This window comes from Dendropsophus ebraccatus, chromosome 9 (assembly GCF_027789765.1).
Source record: "Dendropsophus ebraccatus isolate aDenEbr1 chromosome 9, aDenEbr1.pat, whole genome shotgun sequence".
In the NCBI taxonomy this organism is placed as follows: domain Eukaryota; kingdom Metazoa; phylum Chordata; class Amphibia; order Anura; family Hylidae; genus Dendropsophus; species Dendropsophus ebraccatus.
In genome coordinates, this window is record NC_091462.1 from 63204411 (window position 1) to 63229000 (window position 24590).

Here is a 24590-nt window from a genome sequence, read left to right on the forward strand (position 1 = left end):
AAATCCCGGAATGGAATGCCCACGGTGACTACATCTTGCCTGGTTGTGGCAAACAGAAAAGGCTAACATTACAAAGAAACAGGCTGTTTTACATTATTTCCTTAGCTTCCACTGAAGTAAATGGGAGGTAAGGACACAGCATACACAGCGAGCTAATTGTATGATATGTATAACTATATGTTCAAGCAGGGGTTTCAAAGCTCTGTATCAGAATAACTGCACACTGATATAAAATATATATTAAAAATATATTATCAAATAATTCACTTTAAAGGGGTTAGCCAGCAAACATATTTTTCTTTCAAATCAACTGGTTTCGGAAAGTTATAAAGATTTGTAATTTACTTCTATTTAAAAAAAACTCTAGTCTTCCCATACTTATCAACTGCTGTATGTTCTGTAGGAAATGTTGTTTTCAGTCTGACACAATGCTCTCTGCTGACATTTCTGTCCAAGACAGGAACTACCCAGAGCAGGAAAGGTTTTCTATGGGGATTTGCTGCTGCTCTGGACAGTTCCTGTCTCGGACAGAGATGTCAGCAAAGAGCACTGTGTCAGACTGAAAACAACATTTCCTGCAAGACATACAGCAACTGACAAGTACTGGAACACTTGAGATTTTAAAAAAAATAGAAATAGATTACAAATCTATATAACTTTCTGAAACCAGTTGATTTGAAAGAAAAGGATTTTCGCTGGACAACCCCTTTAAGCTATAAAAAATTGGCACTGCTTTCACAGTCAACAGCAGCAACAAACTTACAGTATACTACATCTTCCATAACGCATATGTTTTATTTTGCTATTTCTAGAATAGCATTGATAATACAATATAAAATATACATGCAATCCATGTAACATATACTTTCAAAGTATAACATTCACTAAAAGATTATTAATGAAGTTCATTTGGTAAAGACAATTTTTTTATGAAGAGATTCATAAAGAATTCTAGATCTTGTTCTGATCTGTAAGCAATAAGTCCTCCTTTATTGGCCCATCTGTCTGCTCCTTTTGCTCCTTGCACTTCAGAATTGTACAGGATATGTGGTCTGACACTTGGCACCTGATTCTGATTTGCAGATTTTAAACATTCGGAAAGGTCCAACATTCCACCTCCAAGAGATTTAAGAATGGCATGAGGAGCACAGCTATCCCACTTAAATGTGGTGTCTTCTGAAAACACATAAAAATCCACAAGACCTTGAATCACACATAGACATTTATAGCCTGCTCCAGCAGCAAAATGCAGATTTTCACCACACACATTTGACAGGGCCCTAAGAACATTTTCCGATTCTGCGGAGCTTGTTACTGTGGCATAAGAATTCTTTGCAGTAGCAGCACTCTGCTGGGAGCCTCCATCAACTTTGTTGTCGGGTTTTCCACTGGCAGCAGAAAAGTGTAAAGAACAGATATTTGATCCCATATATGATAATCCCCAATACCACTGACCTTTCCATCTAAATTGAAGAAAACAGATTATTAAATATTAAATAGGGTCACAAAAAAAGAAATACTAAAATTACTTAAAGTGTCACTGTAGTCTGTAAAAACATTTGACATGTCAGTCTGTTCAGTGTTCAGACCGGTACCCAGTGGCGTAGCCACCGTGGTCGCGGGGGTCGCTGCCGCGACCGGGCCCGCCACAAGGGGGGCCGGCGGGGCCCCCCGATCAATCACTCTTGTGACCGCAAGCATTGTTTTGCTTGCGGTCACAAGAGACTGGCTCCGTCTTTCCCATGGCTTCTGCGCGGCTGCCGGGGGTGTCGGGTCTTACCCCCGGCAGCGCGTGCATCCCAGAACTCCCTGCGTGCCTTGGGCCCTGACTTCCGGTTTCCGGCGCGCAGGGAGTTCTGGGATGCGCGCGCTGCCGGGGATAAGACGCGACACCCCCGGCAGCCGCGCAGCAGCCGGGGACAGACCGAAGGCGAAGGAGTGAGGATCAACGTGGGAGCGCGATGTCAGGTGAGTTAAGTTTTGTTTTTTTATCAGCCTGTACGGGTGGGGGGAATGGAGGGGGGCATCTATGAGGGTGGGGGGAAAGGAGGGGGGCATCTATGAGGGTGAGGGGAAAGGAGGGGGCCATCTATGAGGGTGGGGGGAAAGGAGGGGGCCATCTATGAGGGTGGGGGGAAAGGAGAGGGGCCATCTATGAGGGTGGGGGGAAAGGAGGGGGGCATCTATGAGGGTGGGGGGGAAGGAGGGGGGCATCTATGAGGGTGGGGGGGAAGGAGGGGGGCATTTATGAGGGTGGGGGGAAAGAGGGGGGCCATCTATGAGGGTGGGGGGAAAGGAGGGGGCCATCTATGAGGGTGGGGGGGAAAGAGGGGCCATCTATGAGGGTGGGGGGAAAGGAGGGGGGCATCTATGAGGGTGGGGGGGAAGGAGGGGGGCATCTATGAGGGTGGGGGGGAAGGAGGGGGGCATTTATGAGGGTGGGGGGAAAGAGGGGGGCCATCTATGAGGGTGGGGGGAAAGGAGGGGGCCATCTATGAGGGTGGGGGGGAAGAGGGGCCATCTATGAGGGTGGGGGGAAAGGAGGGGGGTATCTATGAGGGTGGGGGGGGGGGGGGGGGAAAGGGGACCATCTATAAGGGAGGGAGGAAGGGGACCATCTATAAAGGGAGGGAGGAAGGGGACCATCTATAAAGGGGGGGGAAAGGGGACCATCTATAAGGGAGGGGGGGGAAGGGGACCATCTATAAGGGAGGGGGGGAAAGGGGACCATCTATAAGGGAGGGGGGGAAAGGGGACCATCTATAAGGGAGGGGGGGAAAGGGGACCATCTATAAGGGAGGGGGGGGGGAAGGGGACCATCTATAAGGGAGGGGGGGGGGAAGGGGACCATCTATAAGGGAGGGGGGGGGAAGGGGACCATCTATAAGGGAGGGGGGGAAAGGGGACCATCTATAAGGGAGGGGGGAAAAGGGGACCATCTATAAGGGAGGGGGGGAAAGGGGACCATCTATAAGGGAGGGGGGGGGGGAAGGGGACCATCTATAAGGGAGGGGGGGGGGGAAGGGGACCATCTATAAGGGAGGGTGGGGGGAGAGGGGGCCATTCATAAGGGAGGGTGGGGGGAGAGGGGACCATCCATAAGGGAGGGTGAGGAGAGAGGGGGCCATCTATAAGGGAGGGGGTAGAGGGGGCCATCTATAAGGGAGGGGGTAGAGGGGGCCATCTATTTGGGGGGGCAACATAGGGGGAGAGGGAATACACAGAGGGGGGCATATATTAGGAGGTCACATAGAGTCAGGGCTACCCACTAAATGAGGGTGTAAAGGGGACAGTACAGATGTGCATTGTGTAGAGAGATGAGGATGGTGTCAGAGTGTGGAGCCTAATATATCTGTCTGGCAGATTCTGTGGATTCGTGGCTCGGAGAAGTTCTCATAACGGCCCAGGGCAGATGGAGAAGATAATGAAAAGGAAAGAACTCCGATCAGAAAAGACGTCTCCTGTGAGTCACCTGATATAACTGCACTGTAATGTATATGGTGTATAGAGCCTGTGTAGAGCTGGGGCCACCTCTATATGACTGGATGAGGTGATTTAGTGTACTGGATTTGGTCAGTAACAATATGGTGGTGATGGTAGTGGTTGTGGTGTGGCGGTAATGTTTCCTCCCTATATACTGGTATTACTGGTAATATTGGTCTCAGTATACAGGATTTGGTCGGTAACAGTATGGCGGTAATAGGTAATATCTGTCTTGGTGTGTGTGTGTGTGTGTGTGTGTGTGTGTGTGTGTGTGTATATATATATATATATATATATATATATATATATATATATATATATATATACACATACAGTGGTACCTTGGTTTAAGAGTAACTTCGTTTAAGAGCGTTTTGGTTTAAGAGCTCACAGTTTTTCAAAATTGTGACTTGGTTTAAGAGCATTGCTTTGGTTTAAGAACTTCCTGTATTGGGTGGGAGCGCGAGTGGAGAAGGGGCATGGCCTGCATAGCGGGGTCTACAGCACTGTACTCTAAACACCTTCCAAATCATAGCAGATCCCCTTCAGGCTGGGGCTTACATCAGGGGACAGGACTGTGGGGGGGGGGGGTAATCTCTCCATAGCTGTAACCCCTCTCTCCCCGGGCAGAGAGCGCTGCATGTATGTGCCCACATCTGTACTGCTCATTCCTTTATGCTCCCTGCAGTCTCTGTCAGCCCTTGTGTTTCCCATCCTCTCCATTACTGTACAGTACAGAATAATAAATATATTTGGGGTGTGGAACCAATTGTCTGCATTTACATGATTTCTTATAGGAAAATTTGCTTTGGTTTAAGAGTGGATTTGGATTACAAGCACGGTCCTGGAACGAATTATGCTCATAATCCAAGGCACCACTGTGTATATATATATATATATATATATATATATATATATATATATATATACACACACACACACACAATAGCATCACATGGTCGTGAAAGGAGGGGGGGGGGGACGGGGGGGTCGTGAAAGGAGGGGGGGGGGGGTTTGAGTGTTCAGACCCTGACCAAATCAGAAGAAAGAGCAGGGAGATGACATCCTCTCCTGCCTTTGTGTCAGGGTGAGGAGACCCATTGACTTACAATGTGACAGAGAGCTGACTTCCACATGAGTGCTGTTTAGCCATTTTTACCTACTGACATCTAGGGTAATGACCTTGATTGTAAAGTGAATTAAAATGCCCTTTACACTTGTCTATCTCAGCTACTGATGTTGTGGGTTGTATCTTCAAAAGGAGTCTCCTGATGAAGTCACCGGAGGGTGACGATACGCGTGGAGCTTTCTCCCCAGGGTCGGCCACTCCATGATTGTTGGAGCTTTCCTAGGCATTATTTAGATCTTGTTCTATGGTGATAGGTGATTTTTCTTACTTGAGATTGCATAGGCATTTCACTGTATTATGGGTTTTTCTTATGTATTGTACACATATGTTACGCTGTTGCATAGGGAATTATTTGTGTTTATAACGTTGTTTATTTAGTTATTCCAACTGTTACATGATATGATTTATTAATGTGATATCGCTATTTATGAGAGTTCTTTTGCTTTAGGTGTATAGCATATTTCTTCATCATTTCTCTCACCAATTGATTGTTTATATATATATATTAACATTGTGTATTAGCTCCGGTCATGGTTGCATTATTTTGTGCATATAGCCCCCTGTATGGTTGAGACCCACTGTTGATTGTGCATGTGGGTCAACCTTGAATTTTTCTATATTCCTTATGGGAACTTTTTAGAGGTTTTTAACTATGTGTCTGGTGTTTGACTTATTGTTTAATAAAATTGAGATTTTTTGATACCTGTTTTTTGTGGTGTGCACTCCTATGTTGTGTCTAGCTTTTCTTCTTTTTGAGGTTGTTTGTGATATATTTTAGACACAGAGTGGCACCCCTAAGATATGTGATTTATTGGTAGAGCCTCCAATCTTATGTTTGTTTTTTGATATGCCTAGGACATATCAAGAGCCGTTTTGTTTTTAAAGCTCGAGTACCTTATAATAAAAAGTAGAAAGTGGCATAGCTTGCACAAGTAAACTGGACTACTTATAAAAAACTGTAATGTTTTTCCTTACCTGAGTGTTATAGGATCCTGTATTGCAAAAGGCTGATTAATCACACCCATGACTGGATGCCCTGTGTCCAGAAGAAAAACTCCAATAAGTACAGTTACACACTGCAGGCCTTTAGGATAAATCCCTTTCTCAGGTTGAATATCTCCAGAACCTTTGATATACTGGTAGGTGGAGTCTGAAACAGAAATATTATTGTGAACATTCACTAAGAGTAAAACAGTATACAGTGGCAGCAGTCTTCCTGGAGAAGGAAAGCTCTTTTTTTTTTTTTTTTATGAGAACCAATCGTCTTCCTGATGGAGAGTGAACTGGCCCCACTGCCTTATAGATCGGCAGTGCTTGGCTTTTATATAAAGTTTTCAGCACTGAGTGACAGCTCACCAAGACAGGAGACAGGAAAGCGCTGCGGCCAGTGATTGGCTGAGTGGACTGTCAGACTCCTGTCAAACATAATGGGGGGGGAATTATGAAGGCCGGCGTATGTTGATCTTAACTTAGTCTCCACCCCCTTTTCTCCAGCTTAATTCACTAAGAGATGCACGCCTCTTAATGAATCCGGCCAGCAGGGTACCCAATCCTGTTTCTGGTGTACCAAATCTACACCTGCTTCTAGCAGGTGTAGATTTGGATCAAGATTTACACCTGCAAGCAGGTAAATGCGGCGCATCTGGCAAGTGGGGGGTAATGTCAGGTGTACGCTAGGGAGAAGGGGTGAATCTGCGCCTTCTCCATGGCGTATGCCTCAGGCGGACCTTTCATAAATGTCCCCCAAAATGTTTACGTTTTCTAACAGGGCAGCAACATATAAAACATTTTCTAATGCGAGATAACCCCTTTAATAGCCCAACAGAGTTGCCTGAAGTGCCGATGTTTATCCAATATGCTATGCTTTAGTGAGTACAAAATAATTGATCTGGATCGCTGTTTGGTGCTCGACTTACCAATAGGATCAACCCAAACTGCAATGTTATCTAGAGGGAGGCTCACATTAACATCATCTAAAGCCACGTCTGTCAGAGTCACGTCCTGGTGAACAGCCCTCGCTAAGGTCTTGGCTGCCGCTTTATTGTTATCCAGTACCTTCTGCAGTAGACTGGCAGTTTCCTCCTCGGTAGGGCAGACTTTAACTATGATTTTCTCTCCTACCAATAAAGAACATTCAACATAAGATTATCAAATATACATTTCTACTTAAAAAGATGGTTAAGGAAATAAACCTGTTAAACAAAGAAGGCTCATGAAAGAAAATCTTGTAATGTTATGCTATTTAAGGGTGCATTTTTGGCTTATCCACAGGTGCTCTGCTAATTACGCAACTCCCGTTAGCGTCTATGAGAGCTGTGCAAATTGTGTAAAATAGCTTGTTCATCTGTGTTCAGAATCTCTGTTGATGAGCTGACTGAATAGAAAGCTGCTATTTACCATGGAATCTAGGGGTTAAATAGCCAGCCTCAGCTCTTTCTCCATCGCTTGTTGTTAACATGGAGATGTAGCTGTCAATCACAGCGAACACTTCTATGCATAAACCTGCATTTGCATTTCAATGGACACATACAACCTAATGTCAGTAGAAGGTGTATGGGGTTCTCGACCACCTACAGATGATGTGAGTGACGTTCCTGTATATAGGGAGGTTGGACGGGGAAGGCAACTGACAGCTAAATGACTGTTTGGGGGATTTTTCATATTTCTATAAAGATAATTTTGTTTGCTTGTATAGATCAGTGCTATGCAAATGCATTGCTCTATTAGATTGATGCTCTACTGATACAGCCTGCCTGTGGCAGTCTGTATCAGTAAATCAGTCATGCAGGCACCATTGTTATCATGGGGGCTGACTGGTCCACTAGACTACCAAGGAAACATAGAAACATAGAAGATTGTTGGCAGAAAGAGACCACTAGGTCCATCTAGTCTGCCCTTTTAGTATTTCCCTTCTTATTATGTTAGGATAGATATATGTTTATTCCAGGCAGGTTTAAATTCTGGTATTGTAGATTTACCAACCACATCTGCTAGAATTTTGTTCCAAGCATCTACTACTCTTTCAGTAAAGTAATATTTTCTCACGTTGCTTCTCATCTCCCCCCCAACTTACATTTCACTGAGTCCTCTTGTTGTTTTTTACTAAAAACACTTCCCCCCTGAACCTTTAGTCCTTTAAAGGGGTAGTGCGGCGGTAAGCAATTATTTACTAAATAACACACATTACAAAGTTACACAACTTTGTAATGAATGCTATGTTAGTGAATGGCCCCCTTCCCCGTGTTCCCCCCCACCCTTGAAGTGTAGTGCTCTGAGCATAAATGTGCTCAGCCAATCGCGGCTGAGCAGCTGATGACGCGGCAGAGGGGGGCCGGCACTAAGAACGGTCAGAGTAGTTCGGCCCTCCGCCCGAAGATGACATCATTGTCACAAGATGGCGGACAGGGGTCGACACGAATCAGGTGAGTATAGAGCACTACACTTCAGGGTCTAGCGTGGGTGGGGGGAAACACGGGGAAGGGGGCCGTTGACTAACATAACATACATTACAAAGTTGTATAACTTTGTAATGTGTGTTATTTAGTGAATAATTGCTTACCGCCGCACTACCCCTTTAACATACTGAAAGGTTTCATTCATGTCCCCCCTTTCCCTTCTTTTCTCCAGAATATATAGATTCAAATTCTAAACCCTATTACACGAAACAAGTACGTCTTGTGTAATAGAAGACAACGATCAGCGGACATGAACGATGTCGGCTGATCGTTGTCTTTCAACATGTTGAAAGACAAACGACTAAGATAGCAACGATCTGCTGCTGTTGCTCCGTGGAATAGGAGCGGCAGCAGTAGACCGCTGCTATCTTCTATGGGCTGCCCGGACGATCTAGTGATCACCCAGGCAGCCCCCCCGCCTCTTACCCGCATGCTGCCAACACGTGTAATAGCACTGGCATCAAGCGGGGAACGAGGAGCAAGCAAGCGCTGACAGTGCTCATTTGCTCCTCTTTATCGCCATGTGTAATAGGGGCTTATATCTTTCCTGATATGTTTTATGCCTGACACCCTCCACCATTGATATTTATTGCCGTTGAAAAAAAAAAAAAAAAAAAAAAAAAAAGTTGAATGGCCGACATATAGGTAATCTGTAGTCATTATAATTTTCAGCTGAGACCCACAGGGTATGGAGAGGGTTCGCCATTGTACATGTATGACAGGCGTAAACAGGGTACCCGATGACCCCATGTTATTATTGTATTTAAAAACATCAATATTAGTTTAAAGAGATTACTAATAAAACAGTAAGATATATGTGTGTTTTGCTGTGGCAATTTTGTTTGAACCCAATTGTAAATTCTTTCTACTTTCTCTTTGTCAGAACACAGGGAACACTTCCACAGGATGTAATGCCCGACTCTGTCCTTGAACATCTGCCTGTAGAAGCAACCGCATTACATTCATTATTATTTTTTTTGTTATCAATCTTTAAAAGGGGAATTGTTGCGCTAATCATTTATTCACAAAATAACACACATTACAAAGTTATACAACTTTGTAATGTGTGTTATGTATGTGAATGGCCCCCTTCCCCGTGTTCCCCCCCAACCCACGCTAGACCCGGAAGTGTTGGTGCATTATACTTACCGCATTTGTGTCGACCCCCGTCCGCCATCTTGGCACAGTTATGCTCAGCCAATCGCGGCTGGGCAGCTGGTGACGCAGCACAGGGGGGCCGGCATGAGGGACGGATGGAGCGGTTCGGCTGGCCTCCCGAAGACGACGTCATTGTCCCAAGATAGCGGACGGGGGTCGACACGAATGCGGTAAGTATAATGCACCAACACTTCCGGGTCTAGCGTGGGTAGTGGGAAACAAGGGGAAGGGGGCCATTCACATACACAACACACACTACAAAGTTGTATAACTTTTTAATGTGTGTTATTTTGTGAATAAATGATTAGCGCCGCACTACCCCTTTAACGGGAAACAGCTGGTTTGTGCAAACTGGTGACAACTCCCTACAGCCGTGTACCCCATCTTTTCAGCACTGGTATTCTTTTCTTAGTCAGTCCCAGTTTTTGATAACTTTAATCAAATATATATGTTAATTAGCATGTTAGGAGCACAGGGGGCATTCTTCAGACCCCGCAGAGCACTGTTTGGCCCTACCACCTCCTCCTTCAGTCACGCCTACCTATGTAGTGACCTAACAAGCCAGTCTTTAGGTAGGTGTGAGCAGGCGGGCGCTAATTTAAATATTTCTGTTTGATTGAAGTTATCGAAAACGGCAGAACCGACTAAGGTAAGAGGACTGGAGCCTGAAAGCTGAGGTATGCAGCTAAAGGGAGCTGTCAGCAGGTTCATTTGCAGCTGATAGTTTCACTTTCCGGCTGATAGTTTTACTTCACAAAAAACAAAGCTATACTTACTTGAGATCCAGATCTCCTAGAGCAGCTTTTTAGTCTTGAGCTGGTTGAAAAAAAAAAAAAGAGACCAAACACAAGAAGTCCAGGTCATAAGCACACCCAGAGTAGGCTGTCGTGTGATTGATGGATGCATCGAGCTGTGACAATCTCAACTGGCCGGGACTTTCTGCGTTTGGTCTCTTTTTTCCTTCAACCAGCACAAGACTAAAAATCTGCCTTCAGGAGACTGGACCTGGATTTCTACTAAGTATAGCTTTATTTTGCAGCATGATAGCTTAAAAAATAATTATGCAAATTGTAAACTTGCTTTATATTACATCTCCTGTTGATTTAGATTTTGAAACAATAACAGTGACACTTTAACTGGTATTGTATCCTTTGTAAATGATTTTATTTTTCAAGTTAAATTAATAATTTTTGTCTTCAAAAATAAATGACCACATTTTCTGTTTTAAATAGGAACTTCACCTTACCAAGCTCATTTGTAAACTCATTTGATTCTTCACCCCTTACATTTTCCTCTAAACCTGCAAACTAAAACACACAGTCAATAAAAAAAACAACAACAGGGCATAAAAATTAAAATGGTCAACATCAAAACTGTGTGCCATCAAACATCAAAATATAGTTCATGCTTGCCTTATGTATGCTGTTAGCTTTAATATTGCAGCTTCAGTGGTCCATTTACTGCCCCATTGCACTGCTCAAGCTTCTGCATTTCACTTTAAGTGAAGTTTGCACTACGGAACATGCAAGGAAATTTCAAGCGGAGGCCGCGCCGGCAGACTCTGCTGAAAGTTCAGCCTGTCCCATTGATTCAAATCTGCTGTCTCAATCCGCCATCCGAAAAAGAATTGACATGTTATGTCTCGCAGCCTCAGCTTGAAATATCCTTGCATGTTCCGTAGTGTGAACAAAGCCTTAGCTGGTGTATACAGGGACATGTACAAGGGTGTGCGTGGCCACTGGTCAATCAGCATCCATCTTCACTGGGCAAATCTTTTTCGCTTTTACTAAAAGCCAAATGGCATTATTGTTGGAGCCTCGACTGCAGTTTTGCAGTAAGTGAGACACCTAGTGGCTAATTTCATACCATAGAATAATTGAGGCAAATTGCAAAAATGTAGTATATCACCTCCCCTGCTGATTTTAAAGAGGACCTGTCACCCCCGTGCTGCGGTGACAGGCTCCCGACCCCCCGTTACAGCCCTCTATACTCACCTGATCCCGCCTGGTCCCGCTTTCGGATCCGGTGGGGTCACGGAGATATCAGCTCCCGAAGCCCAGCGAGCGCGCTGACAGGAGAGTCCGACGCTCATAGAGAATGAATGGGGAGTCCAATGCTCCGTCATTCTCTATGGCATCGGACTCTCCTGTGAGCGCGTGTGCCGGGCTTCGGGAGCTGATATCTCCGTGACCCGACCGGATCCAAAAGCGGGACGCGGCGGGATCAGGTGAGTATAGGGGGCTGTAACGGAGGGTCGGAAACCTGTCACCCCGGCACGGGGGGTGACAGGTCTCCTTTAAATTATTTACTGGTAATGACAGTGCCCATCTAAGGTCCTCTTACAAGGCCCAATATTCGCCTATATACGTAAAAGAGGACACAGCACAAGGCATGTTCAATAGCGTGGCCGGGCCACACAAATGTTTGCTGTAATGTTTGTGCGGCCATTAACATGTATTGCTTACACAGAGAGATGTTCGGCTGATAATGATTTTTATGTCCGCACAAAAGATCAAACCAGCCAACAAACAAGCGTTTGCATGCTAGTCTGCTGGCCCTTTTACACAGGCTGATTATCCGCTGGATGAGCATTCTTAGGAACGTTCGTTAGCAATAATATTTCAGAATTATTATGAATATAATGCAGATAGTAAAATGGAAAATTAGAAAAAAATCATAAGTCTTAAAAACGTGTTTAAAGGACAACTCCGGCGAAAATTTTTTTTGGCTTATTTAACACACATTACAAAGTTATATAACTTTGTAATGTGGTTAAATACCCGGTCTGGCCCCCTTCCCCCACTTTCCGACCCCCGACCCCCCACCCCGGAAGTTAAAGAATATATACATTACCTATTACGGTCGTCACGGTCCTCTTCTCTGGTGTCGAGTGACGTCAGAGCTGGGGGGCGGTCCGGGTCTTCTTCCTCTTCGTCGTCTTCATTGAGAGTGAATGGGAGAGAAAAGGCTGCTGGTGCACATGCGCACCAGCAGCCTTTTCATTGGCTGGAGCGCATCACATGGCTTCCAGCTTGCTCAGCCCTGATTGGCTGAGCTTGCTGGAAGCCATGTGATGCGCTCCAGCCAATGAAAAGGCTGCCGGTGCGCAAGCGCGCTGGCAGCCTTTTCTCTCTCATGGACCCGGAAGCAGGAGACATCGCTGGACAGCGGACGCAGGTGACGGTGAGGCGGACGGCGGGCGAATGGAGTGGCGATCGTCACCGGAGGGATGGTGAGTATGGTGTCTGTGTTTTTTTTTGGGGGGGGGGTCCCGCCGGAGTTGTCCTTTAACATTAAAATTTGATTTAAACCAGAGCTTCAAAACTTTTTGTACCAGGCATCACTTGACAATCCGTGTTGCTGATGGGGCCTTACCAATAAACACATACTACCATGCAGTTCCAAATACAGCCACATAGTGCACATAATATCCCCTAGTAGAGCCAAGCCAACACCACAGTGCAGCAAGCAATAACTACTAAAAATAAGCCTGAACAATACTGTTCCACCTGTAGTAAACTAACACTGCAGGGCAACAATAAATCCTGCCTTACCTGTAGTAAACAAACACTGCAGGGCAGCAATACATACTGCTTCGCCTGCAGTAAACTAAAATCCAGATACTTGTTGTAACCCCAAACCACAGTGAAGCAGTCCTGTTCTCATACCCACCCCTCTATCTGTTTTAAGCCCCCTTCTCTACTAATTGCAGTACTGACTCACCTCTCCTTTAAGTGGCAGCTCCTTTCTCCTTGTAATACATTACCCAGAAGAGTGGAATCTCTTCCGATTTTCAGCAGCTTCCCTGTGCTTCATCTTTAGTTATTCTGCTCCCTTGGTAAAGGACCTGGGAAATCATGGTCATGTGAACATGATCATGAAATCATTGCAGGTCCCTTACAAAACTGTGAGTACAGAGCCTAGTAGGGGGCAGAGCTGTTATCAGTGTAGTCTGTACCTGGAGACCCTGCTAGGTGCTGATTTTGGCACAGATAAGGACCCCGCACCTCCCTACACTGTGAGCCACTCACGATGAGATGCTCCTCTGTTTGAGAAGCACTGATTTAAACAATGGTTAATATTTTGATATTGTCTTTAATCTTATTTACTGAAAAGAAGTTTACTAGTTACAGTTCATACAGTTTAAAAGTAATTAGTTCCTAATCTCCCCCTGGTAAAACAATAGTAGGCAAGTAATTTTTCATTTAAGTCTATGTAGGAAATTTGGAGCTGATTAGCAGACAAAGCAAAGCTTCATTCAAGATATATTATGAAATCAATCAGCACTGAATACAGACCTAAAAATGACATGGGAGTATATTTGGGCTTAAAGCGTAACTGTCAATTCAGGGTCATTTTTCTGAAAACATTAAATATCAACAGTACAAGCGATTTTAAGAAACTCTGTAATAGGTTTTATGTACTAAAAAAGTTTCCTTCTGGACTGAAAAAGCAATCTCCCAGCCTCCCCCCTCACTACAGAAGAAGCAGGATTTCTGTGTCCATTATGTGGCTATGGAGAGGGGAGGGGCTGTTAGGAGTGACTGAGCACGGAAAAGTCCTGCACAGCACAACACCCTGCAATCTTCTCTCAGTAAGTTCATAGATAAGCACTGACCTTTCTGACACCTGAATTTAGCGTTTTAGGTGCCCAGAGTCTACAAACAGCTGACCTTCATGTCACCTCTTCCTGCTCCCTCATCTCCCCCAGCCCCTCCCCCCTCCATAAGGATAGAATGGAGAGAGCAGAGCCCGTCTTCACTGGCTTCTCTGTAATGAAGACGTGTTTGCCTGATAATGCACAGATGCACAGATAATAAGTCAGGGGGGGAGGCTGGGAGATTGCTTCTTGAGTACAGAAGGAGGCTTTTTTGGCTGATAAAACCTATTACAGAGTTTCTTAAAATCGCTTATACTACTGATTTCTGCAATAAAAAACATGACAGTTATGCTTTATGCAGTCAATGGTTGCAGCAAAACAACGTCTGTGATTATACAAATAATCATATCAATAAAATCAGGATTTTTATAGAGAAAAACACATGGCATCCGATAAGATACTTATCTTGAGGCTCCTCACCTTTTTTCCAAGGTCATGTTTAATGACCTCCTGAACCAAAACATCAGCCAACGTTTTAAAATCTGTAAGGAATTTCTTATTCTTCTCGTCCTCTTTTTTCTCCTCAATTAAGAGCTGGAATAAGGCTTCTTCTTGTCGACACGCTCGAGCAATACATGCAGCTTTCTCAGAAGCACGTAACAACTCTTGAAGGATGTCAGCCATCTTTCCGACTGTCTTGTACACTGCGAATCACAATACAGGCACATTATTGTTACAATAATTAAAGAAATGGCGAGACTCCCATCAAACACTGGAGGCCTATCCGTAAAGTGCAACCGTCATTTACCCTCTTAAAGGGAACCTGTCACCCCCCGTGCCGGGGTGACAGGCTCCCGACCCCCCGTTAGAGACCCCTATACTTACCTCATCCCGCCGGGTCCCGCTTCTGGATTCGGTCGGGTCCCGGAGATCTCAGGCGCTGCAGCCCGGCGCGCGCGCTGACAGGTGAGTCCAACGCTCATAGAGAATGACAGAGCGCTGGACTCTCCTGTCATTCTCTATGGGTGTTAGACTCATCTCTCAGCGCGCGCGCCGGGATGCAGCGGCTGAGATCTCCGGGACCCGACCGAATCCAGAAGCGGGACCCGGCGGGATGAGGTAAGTATAGGGGTCTCTAACGGGGGGTCGGGAACCTGTCACCCCGGTACGGGGGGTGACAGGTTCCCTTTAACAGTCACATTAAGGCTATGTTCTTACAACATCTTTTTTGCCATTTGAGGTGAAATAACGACCATCATTTGTACAATAACAGCTATTATTATGAAACAATGTCTGTTATTTTGCTTCAAGAAGCCAAAAAAAGACATTGTGTATAATTTTTTTTATTGTAGATTTTAAATGACTGTCTCAAGTAAATCTTGTTTTCTACATTCTGGAAGCACAGATCATATATGAAGTACAGTGTGTCTCCATGACCTAACAGCTATGTATCGTTATCAGCAGTTTGAAACATGGATTGCAGCTGACAGATTCCCTTCACTGGTTCCCCTTATTGCTGAGAAATAATAAGAATGCTTTTTGTATAGCACCAACTGATTCCTATACAGAGTTTTGTCAATATTGGTCCCTGTTCCCATCAAGGCTCACAATCTAAATTCAACTATCTGTATGTTTTGGGAGGAAACCCAAATAAATTAGCAGAGAACATACAAACTGTTTGCAGTAGGTTTTGAGTCCAGGCTCCTGCATGCTTCGGGGCCTCCCAGCATCTTCCAGCGGTTAGCCAATCAGTGTGCTTCCCCACCGCAGCGCACTGATTGGCTGACCACCAGGAGGCTCCGAAGCAAGCAGGAGCCTGGAGCAGGTGATGTATGCTCCATGACTGCCTCCGGCCGGAGCATGATTTCCCTGTTCGGCACCGCGGCTGTGTGAAGCTGATTGGCTGATGAGGAGCGAGGGGAGCTAGGAGCTTCACGGGGAGTTAAAGGGGCCGAGTCACATATTTTCCACCGGATAAAAATTCTGCTGCCGGTATGTGACCCCATGGGCCTTCACTATACCAGGATCCGCAGCGGATTTCGCTGCAAACTCGCAGTGTGAAAATCCACTGCAGATCCGATATGTGTGAAGGCGCCCGTAAAGTGATCTGTACAGCATTGCAGCGACAGGTGACACCAGTAGATAGAGGAGCAAGAGCACACTCAGTAATGTTTACATTCATCTCAAGGGGACAGAGTCTGTCTATTTTCATCTACGCCCATGAGGCTTGCTGTAAAGCATGTCATTAAACTCTGTTAAGGGAACAGCCCAGGCAAGAGCAAGATGGCCACCCCCATGACAATGTACAAAAGGTGAAGAAAAAAAGTAAAAAAAAAATAGAAACAGATAAGAATAAAAGAACTATTTTTGTGTCCGATTTTAATCAGAAAAAGAAAACGTAGGTGACATATTCCTTTTAAGTGTCTATATACATGCTATGCTAATGAACATGACTGAAATATCTCATGTCTTGCCATGCAATAAATATCAAATTTCCACACTGTAATATATTAAGTCAGCTACTGCAATTTACTTCAAAGTTGCCTCATGCCCACATAATGGAAGCATCAATCACAGCTCTTCCTTACACTGGCTGTTTATGGATATATGCTGAACCTGTAATTTGTATTGCAAAACCTAACTGTACAACTAATTATCATAAGTGACAGAGAAAATGGAATACACATGCAAATATACACAGGGCACTTTTATTAAGTCTGGCATTTTTTGCACCGGGCTTAAAAATGTCCCCGCAGAGCTGAGGCTCTGAGGATTTATTTAGAGGTGTAATGCGCACAAAGTGTAATGCGCACTCCATGCGCACAAAGTGAGAACTACGCATGCTTAATTACATTTTTCCAGCGGAAAAATTATAAATGTGGCCGCACCGCCTGTTCCGCCCCACCCCTCTGGTGGAAGTGTCGATAGGGGGCCCGATGCAAACAAAATATTTGCAAAAACAGCGTTTGCAAACATATTAACGCGCATTGGGCCCATCTGCGCCATTAAAAGGCATTTTAGACTTAGAACTTATGTCCCCCATAGAGCACAAATATCTGAAGCTGGATAGAAAGAGCTGTGCAAAGCTTTGGATAAGGAAATTTATAGGCTGTCCATGTGAAGTGAAGGTATTTTCATACGTAATCTGAAACCAGATACAGACACACATTCTTTGATTTCTAACCTATTTTTGTTTTCTGATTTTAAAAGTTTTATTCTATTAATTTGCACATGATATAAACCAAAGAAGCCTGTATTCCGGAAATGACTCATTGACTTATGGTCTAGGCATGCTCTGTGGCCTGTGCAGATCAAGAAAACCTTAGTTTCCTCCATCATCTAATGTTGAGGGGGATCCTGTGTTACCTGCTTCCGGTTTGATAACTGAAGAGTAATTTTTCATTTTAACCATTCGTGCTTGCCCGCATCAGAACACTCCACTGCACAGTATGGATTGAGCGGCCGCAGCTGCTCGTGCCACAGTGTGCACAGACATGGTTTTCTACGGCCGCTATTCAATGAATTGCGCCCGCAGAAAACTGACATGTCCGTTGTTTGCAGCACCGCTATGGTCCCAGCCGGAGCGTATATTATATGTATACGCTCCGGCTAGGATCCCATAGACAACAATGCAACGTATATTCTCATAATAATCACGGCCGATTTTACGAAAATATATGTTGTGTGAACATAGCTTAACCCTTTGAGGACCAGGCCCAAAATGACCCAGTGGACCGCGCAAATTTTGATCCTACTGTTTTAGTTTTTCCCTCCTCCCCCCTTCTAAGAGCTCTAGCACTTTCCGTTTTCTATCTACAAGGCCATGTAAGTGCTTGTTTTTTACAGGAATAGTTGTACTTTGTAATGGCATCTTTCATTTTACCATAACATGTATGATGAAACCCCAAAATTATTATTTATGAAGATATAAATAGGTGAAATCGTAAAAAAGAATGCAATATGGTAACGTTTGGGGGGTTCCTGTGTCTACGTAATGCACTATATGGTAAAAGCGACATGATACCATTATTCTATATGTCAGTCCGAACACAACCATATGCAGGTTTACACAGATTCTCTAATGTTATATATATATATATTTTTTTAATGAAAAATATTTTTCTTTTGGCAATTAATTTTTTAGGAAATGGGCCTATTGGGATGCTTAAACCGGTTTTATTTTTTCACCTTTGGGGCTGTATGGGGTGTTATTTTTTCCGCCATGATCTCTAGTTTTTATTAGTACCTTATGTGTGAAGATTGGATGTTTTGATCACTTTTTATTAATTTTTTTTTAATATATAATGTAACATCAAATCGGTAATCCACGCACTTTTTTCCCTCTTTTCGTGTACGCCGCTTGCTGTTCGCAATGATGTTATATTTTAATAGATTGGACAATTACGCACGCTATGGTATATTGTATGTTTATTTATTTTATATGTTTTATTTATATAATGGGAAAGGGGGAGGGGCTTTGGGGTAGTGTATTAGTGATTTTAACTTTTTTTTTTTACACATTTGAAGTCCCTTTGGGGGACTTGTACATACATTAGTTTAATTTCTACACTGATCATTGCTTTGCCATAGGCACAGCATTGATCAGTGTGATAGGCGATCTGCTCATTGAGCCTCTGTGAGCAGATTGCCGATCGGAGCACATGGAGGACGGTGAGAGACCTCCGGCAGTCCGTTTCAACGATTCGGACCCCAATCGGTAAGTGATTCCCCCTGGCACTTACACTTAAACGCTGCGGCCGTGCCGCGATTGCGGCGTTTAAGGAGTTACGCCTTAACTCCTGGGAAGGATGTTATCTATAGGGGTTGGGGTACGGGATGTGCTGGCTAACTGAAAAGGGGGTACTTCATTTGGAGGTACAGTCTACTCACAGTGGTGGGGGTGTCTAACCACAGGAGGATTACCAGGGAAATTATTGCTGGGGAAGGGGGTGGCTGCATGGGGAATACATACCAGGGGGATTACCTACATGAGATGGTGCTGGAGGAGATGCCTATGCAGTGTTCCAGAACAGATTTGCTCTTAACTGTATGTCTGCACCTGTATTCTGACAGTTCCTGTTCTGGAAAGGTAATGCCAATGCAAACTGGTTATGTTATGTCACCCCCTCAGTATTCAAGTCTGGTATTTCTCCTATTTTACTATATATATTAATTTACCTGGTATTCAATGGTGTGGTGATGTAATTGGCTTGGTGTCACGTGACTTCCCCGGCTGCCATAGTAACCCCAATAGCCGTCGAGCTTTGGCTGGGGTTAGTTTAGTTACTTCCTGTCTACCTCAGACCTTCTCTTCACCTTCAGGGGAGAAGGACGTGTGCTCTGCTGCTCCTTAGGGAGAAGGCCCGCAACCCCGCGGTACCCGCTTCAGTGCTGTCCAGAAGTATTCTGGTCCAGTCGGGACCTTCCAGATTCTCAAGATTCTCATACTCACTAAAGATCTGGGTGTCGTTCTCCAACCACTACTCCTCTCATCATCCATTCTCATTAACAGCAAGTATTCAGTTCAGTCTATTCCGCTCAGTATCATTCTCCGGGACTACTACTCCCATCATCCAGTTTCCCTCTCGCCCAAAGTAACGCTATTATCACAGCCTATTGCAGCATCACGCAATTCTCAGTTATACTCAAGTTTGCCTCAATACTGGTTGCATCCAGAGAGACTGTTGCCACTGTTGCAACTGACAACTGACTACCTGGGTGTTCCAGACTACTACTACCCTCAGCAGGAAGCCCCAGCGCACCTACATGGAGGATACTACCTTTTAGGGGGGTTTGCCTCCACAGAGAGGTCTAAATACTAGATAAATACACAGAGGGGAGTCTAACTTCTATATGAGGGCAAAGAGGGCCCTTACTACTAATACATGGAAACAGAGGGAAATAATAACTATATTAGAGCACAGAAGGCCTAACTACCATATGGATGCACAGAGAAACTGAATTTCAACATGAAGGTACAGAGGGGTCAGAATACTATATGGGGGTGCACAGGGAGGGTCCAGCTTCTATATGGAGGAAAAAGGGGGATAATCTACTATGTTAGGGTATAGATGGTGGTATTTTTACTATATGAGAGCATAGAGGAACCCTGTGAACTATATAAGGGCTAAAAGTGGGTCTAAATACTACATGGCGGCATAAATTGGCTGCTCTCATATACCCTGTACACCATGGTAATAGGTGCTGATTTCTTCTATATTTTTAACCCCTTGCCTCCGCAGCCTGTTTTGTCCTTAATGACCAGGCTCATTTTTCTAAATCTGACCTGTCTCACTTTATGCTCTTATAGCTCAGTGATGCTTTAATGTATGCTAGCGATTCTGAGATTGTTTTTTCGTCACATATGGCACTTTATATTAGTGGCAAAATTTGATCACTACTTTGTGTTTTTTGTGAAAAACATAAAAATATCATGAAAAATTTGGAAATTTTGCATTTTATGAACTTTTGAAATTCTCTGCTTCTAAAAAGGGAAGTCATAGCACATAAATTAGTTACTAAATCACATCACCAATATGTCCTCTTTATTCTGGCATAATTTAGGAAACATATTTTACTTTTTTAGGGTGTTATGGGGCTTAGAAATTTATTAGCAAATTATCACATTTTGTGAAAGTTTCCAGAACTGATTTTTTTAGGGACCAGTTCTTTTTTTAAATGGATTTAGAAGTCTGGTATCCTGAAAACCCCCATAAGTGACCCCATTTAGGAAAATAGACACCTTAAAGAATTAATCTAGGGTTATAATGAGCATTTTAACCCTACAGGAGCTTGAGGAAAGTATTCACAATTAGGCCGTAAAAAAAAAAATCGAAAATGAAAATTTTCAAATAATATATACGTTTAGATTAAAGTTTCTCATTTTCAGAAGGAACATGAGATAAAAAGCATGCCAAAATCTGTAACGCAGGTTCTCCTGAATACAACGGTACCCCATATGTGGGCGTAAACCACTGTATGGGCACACAGCAGGGCTCAGAAGAAAAGGAGCGCCAATTAGCTTTTTTAATGCAGATTTTGCTGAAGAAGTTTCTGAGCGCCAGGTGCGTTTGCAGCGCCCCTGTAGTGTCTGCAGAAGAGAACCCCCCCAAAAGTCACCCCATTTTGGAAAGTGCTCCCCTCAAAGAATTCATCTTGGGGTGTGGTGACCATTTTGACCCCACAGGTATTAGAGGAAAGTATTTAAAATTAGACAGTAAAAATGAAAAACTCAAATTTTTCCAATAATATGTTCGTTTAGTTTGAAATTTCTCAATTTCACAAGGAACATGAGAGAATCCGCACCCCAAAATTTGTAACGCAGGTTCTCCTGAGTACAACGGTACCCCATATGTGGGCAGAAACCACTGTATGGGCACACAGCCGGGCTCAGAAGGAAGGGAGCGCTAATTAGCATTTTCAGTTCAGATTTTGCTGAAGTAGTTTCTGAGCGCCAGGTGCGTTTGCAGAGCCCCTGTAGTGTCCGCAGAATAGAACCCCCCCTAAAGTCACCTCATTTTGGAAAGTACACCCCTCAAAGAACTCATCTTGGAGTGTGGTGACCATTTTGACCCCACAGGTATTAGAGGAAAGTATTCAAAAGACAGTAAAATTGAAAAACTCGAATTTTCCCAATAATATGTTCGTTTAGTTTGAAATTTCTCAATTTCACTAGGAACAAGGGAGAAGCTGCATGCCCAAATCTGTAACGCAGGTTCTCCTGAGTACAACGGTACCCCATATGTGGGCATAAACCACTGTATGGGCTCAGAAGGGAAGGAGCGCCAATTAGCATTTTCAGTGCAGATTTTTCCGAAGAAGTTTCTGAGCGCCAGGTGCGTTTGCAGTGCCCCTGTAGTGTCAGCAGAATAGAACCCCCCCAAAAGTCACCCCATTTTGGAAAGTGCACCCCTCAAAGAATTCATCTTGGGGTGTGGTGACCATTTTGACCCCACAGGTATTAGAGGAAAGTATTCAAAAGAAGACAGTAAAAATGAAAAACTCGAATTTTTCCAATAATATGTTTGTTTAGTTTAAAATTTCTCGATTTCACAAGGAATGGGAGAAAAAACGTACCCCAAAATCTGTAACGCAGCTTCTTCTGAGTAAAACGGTACCCCATACGTGGGCATAAACCACTGTATGGGCACACAGCAGGGCTCAGAAGGGAAGGAGCGCCAATTTGCTGGAGCAAAACCGCAGCTAGTAATAGTTATTAGAATAGCGCAGTTACTAAAATACAATAAAAAAATTAGATTACAGGTAATGTGGGGTGGTCACGGGCAACCTGGGGTGGTTATGGGCAACCTGGGGTGGTTAGGGGCAACCTGGGGTGGTTAGGGGCAACCTGGGGTGGTTACGGGCAACCTGGGGTGGTTACAGACCATCTGGGGTGGTTATGGGCAACGTGGGGTGGTAACGGGCCACGTGGGGTGGTTACGGATAAACTGAAGTGCTTATAGGTAATCTGGGATGGGTACCTGTAATTTGGGGTGGTTACAGGCAATCTGGCATGGTTACGGGCAATCTGGAGAGGGTCACTGGCAATTTGGGGGGGTCGGAGGCAACGTGCGGTGGTCGGGGGCAACCTCCGGTGGTCGGGGGCAACGTGCGGTGGTCAGAGGCAATCTGGGGGGAATTACGTGTGATTAGGGGCAACCTGGGGGGGTTCCAGACAATCTGCGGTGGTTACGGGCAACATGAGGTGGTTACAGACAATCTGTGGTGGTTACGGGCAACATGGGGTGGTTACAGACAATCTGGGATGGTAACGGATAAACTGAAGTGCTTATAGGTAATCAGGGGTGGGTACATGTAATTTTGGGTGGTAACGGAAATCTGGTGTGGTTACGGGCAATCTGGAGGGGGTCACTGGCAACGTGTGAGAGTTAGAGGCAACGTGCGGTGGTTAGAGGCAACGTGCGGTGGTCAGAGGCAACGTGCGGTGGTCAGAGTCAACGTGCGGTGGTCAGAGGCAACGTGCTGTGCTCACATGCAATCTGGGGGGTTACAGGCAATCGGGGCTGATTGCAGACCATCTGGAGGGGGTCACTGGCAATTCGGGGTGGTTACGGTCAACATGTGGTGGTTATAGGCAACGTGCGGTGGTTATGGGCAAAGTGCGGTGGTTATGGGCAATGTGCGGTGGTTATGGGCAATGTGCGGTGGTTATGGGCAATGTGCGGTGGTTATATCATTATTCGGTGGTTATTATTTATTCATTTCCATCCCTGCGAACAAACATCGTGTCACCTGGGACCCATCTCCTGGCTGGGGAGAGAGCCCAACTGCCATGAAGCCCACCTAGGGGCTGCTGTCCACTGATAAAATGAAGCAATTTTGGAGCAGAAAGAAGACACAGACAAGTATTATACAGGCATATACTGAATGTTCAGCATCTAAGCTTGTGGATGGTGCAGAGTACAGCACATAGAGTAATGGAGTGACAATATCACTTTAAAGTAATATTGTCACTCTTTTGCCATATAAGTTCTCAGCACCTTAGGCTTATATTGTGGACATTTGATATCTTACCATTTAAAGAAGCAGTTCACTTTTTTTTTTTTTTGCCCCCCGGGTAGCCGCTGTCAAGTATACTTACAGAAGATGATCAGTGTCCCGTTCCCGTCGGTCAGTTCCGTCCCGCGGTGCCGTTCACATCGGGCGCGCGCTCACTTCCGCCGGCTGCTGCGAGTCCTCTTCTCTGACCAGTGATTATACGCCGGAAGTCACTCGCTTCCATGCATTCTCTATGGAAGCGCGTGACTTCCGGCGTTCAAATGACAAGGGAGAGAAGAGGAGTCACAGCGCCGGCGGAAGTGAGCGTGCGCCCGATGTGAACGGCACCGCGGGATGGAACTGACCGACGGGAACGGGACACCGATCATCTTCTGTAAGTATACTTGACAGCGGCTACCCGGGGGGGGGGCGAAAAAAAAAAAAAAGTGAACTGCTTCTTTAAAGGATTTCTTTGTGGTCTCTCCTCTCAAAATGCATGTTATTGTTGGTGGACAATGCCATAGTGGCGAGGTTTAATGACCACGGAACCCGATATCCCTGCCCACGTTGGCTTTGTAGGCCCCTCTGTGAAGCCATAGCCATCTAGGCCCTGCCCCTCCCACAGTGTCATCAGAATGGGCCAGCCTAGAGGCATAGCCCCGCTCTCTTTGTGGCATCTGGCTTAGAAGGGGTGGGGATTAGTCCCCTAGGTCAGCTCATTCCAATGGCTGCAGAAGGGGCGGAGCCTAGACAGTGATGACGTCACAGGGGGACACCGACGTGGGCGGAGACATGGGGTTCCACAGATGTTAAGCCCCACCCCTATCACACTGTCCACCAACAATATCATGCATTTTTGAAGGGAGAGACCACAAAGAAATCCTTTATGCAGTAAGATATCAAAAGTCCACAGCAAGAAGCTTCAGCTCTGCACACTGTAACTGCTGTGCCAGGTTACTGAAGCTCTTCTGCCACTGAAGTGAATCTTATTATTTCAGCCTTCCTAATCGCTGTCCCTGACTGAGCTGGTCCCAGTGACGACATGACTGCCAGGTAACAGGTGAGTGAGACTACTAGCCCTAGCACAGCCCTGACAGTAGTCGTGTTGCCACATGTGTTTGGAATGTGTTCCTAACACAGTGGAATCCACGCTCTCTCCCCCCCATAGTTGTGCAGTGTTGCCGGGATTATCGACAACATCGCGGCAGCACTGTCATCTGACCTGTCACTTGGCAATCATGTCGTCAGGGAGACCAGTGCAGGCAGG

At 45.0% G+C, this 24590-nt stretch overlaps 1 protein-coding gene across 4 annotated transcripts in view; it reads right to left on the reverse strand.

The window, feature by feature from the left end:
- Positions 1-665: 665 nt before the first annotated feature.
- Positions 666-24590, reverse strand: part of INPP1 (inositol polyphosphate-1-phosphatase) — a 58693-nt gene continuing 34768 nt past the window's right edge. For all 4 annotated transcript variants that reach the window (XM_069985321.1, XM_069985324.1, XM_069985323.1 and 1 more), the window contains exons 2-6: positions 14306-14529; positions 10472-10532; positions 6529-6729; positions 5588-5762; positions 666-1463 (exon numbers count right to left, since the gene is read on the reverse strand). In XM_069985321.1, coding sequence (XP_069841422.1) covers positions 896-1463; positions 5588-5762; positions 6529-6729; positions 10472-10532; positions 14306-14529 — 1229 coding nt within the window. In that variant the 3' untranslated portion in view covers positions 666-895. The remainder of the gene's footprint in view (positions 1464-5587; positions 5763-6528; positions 6730-10471; positions 10533-14305; positions 14530-24590) is intronic.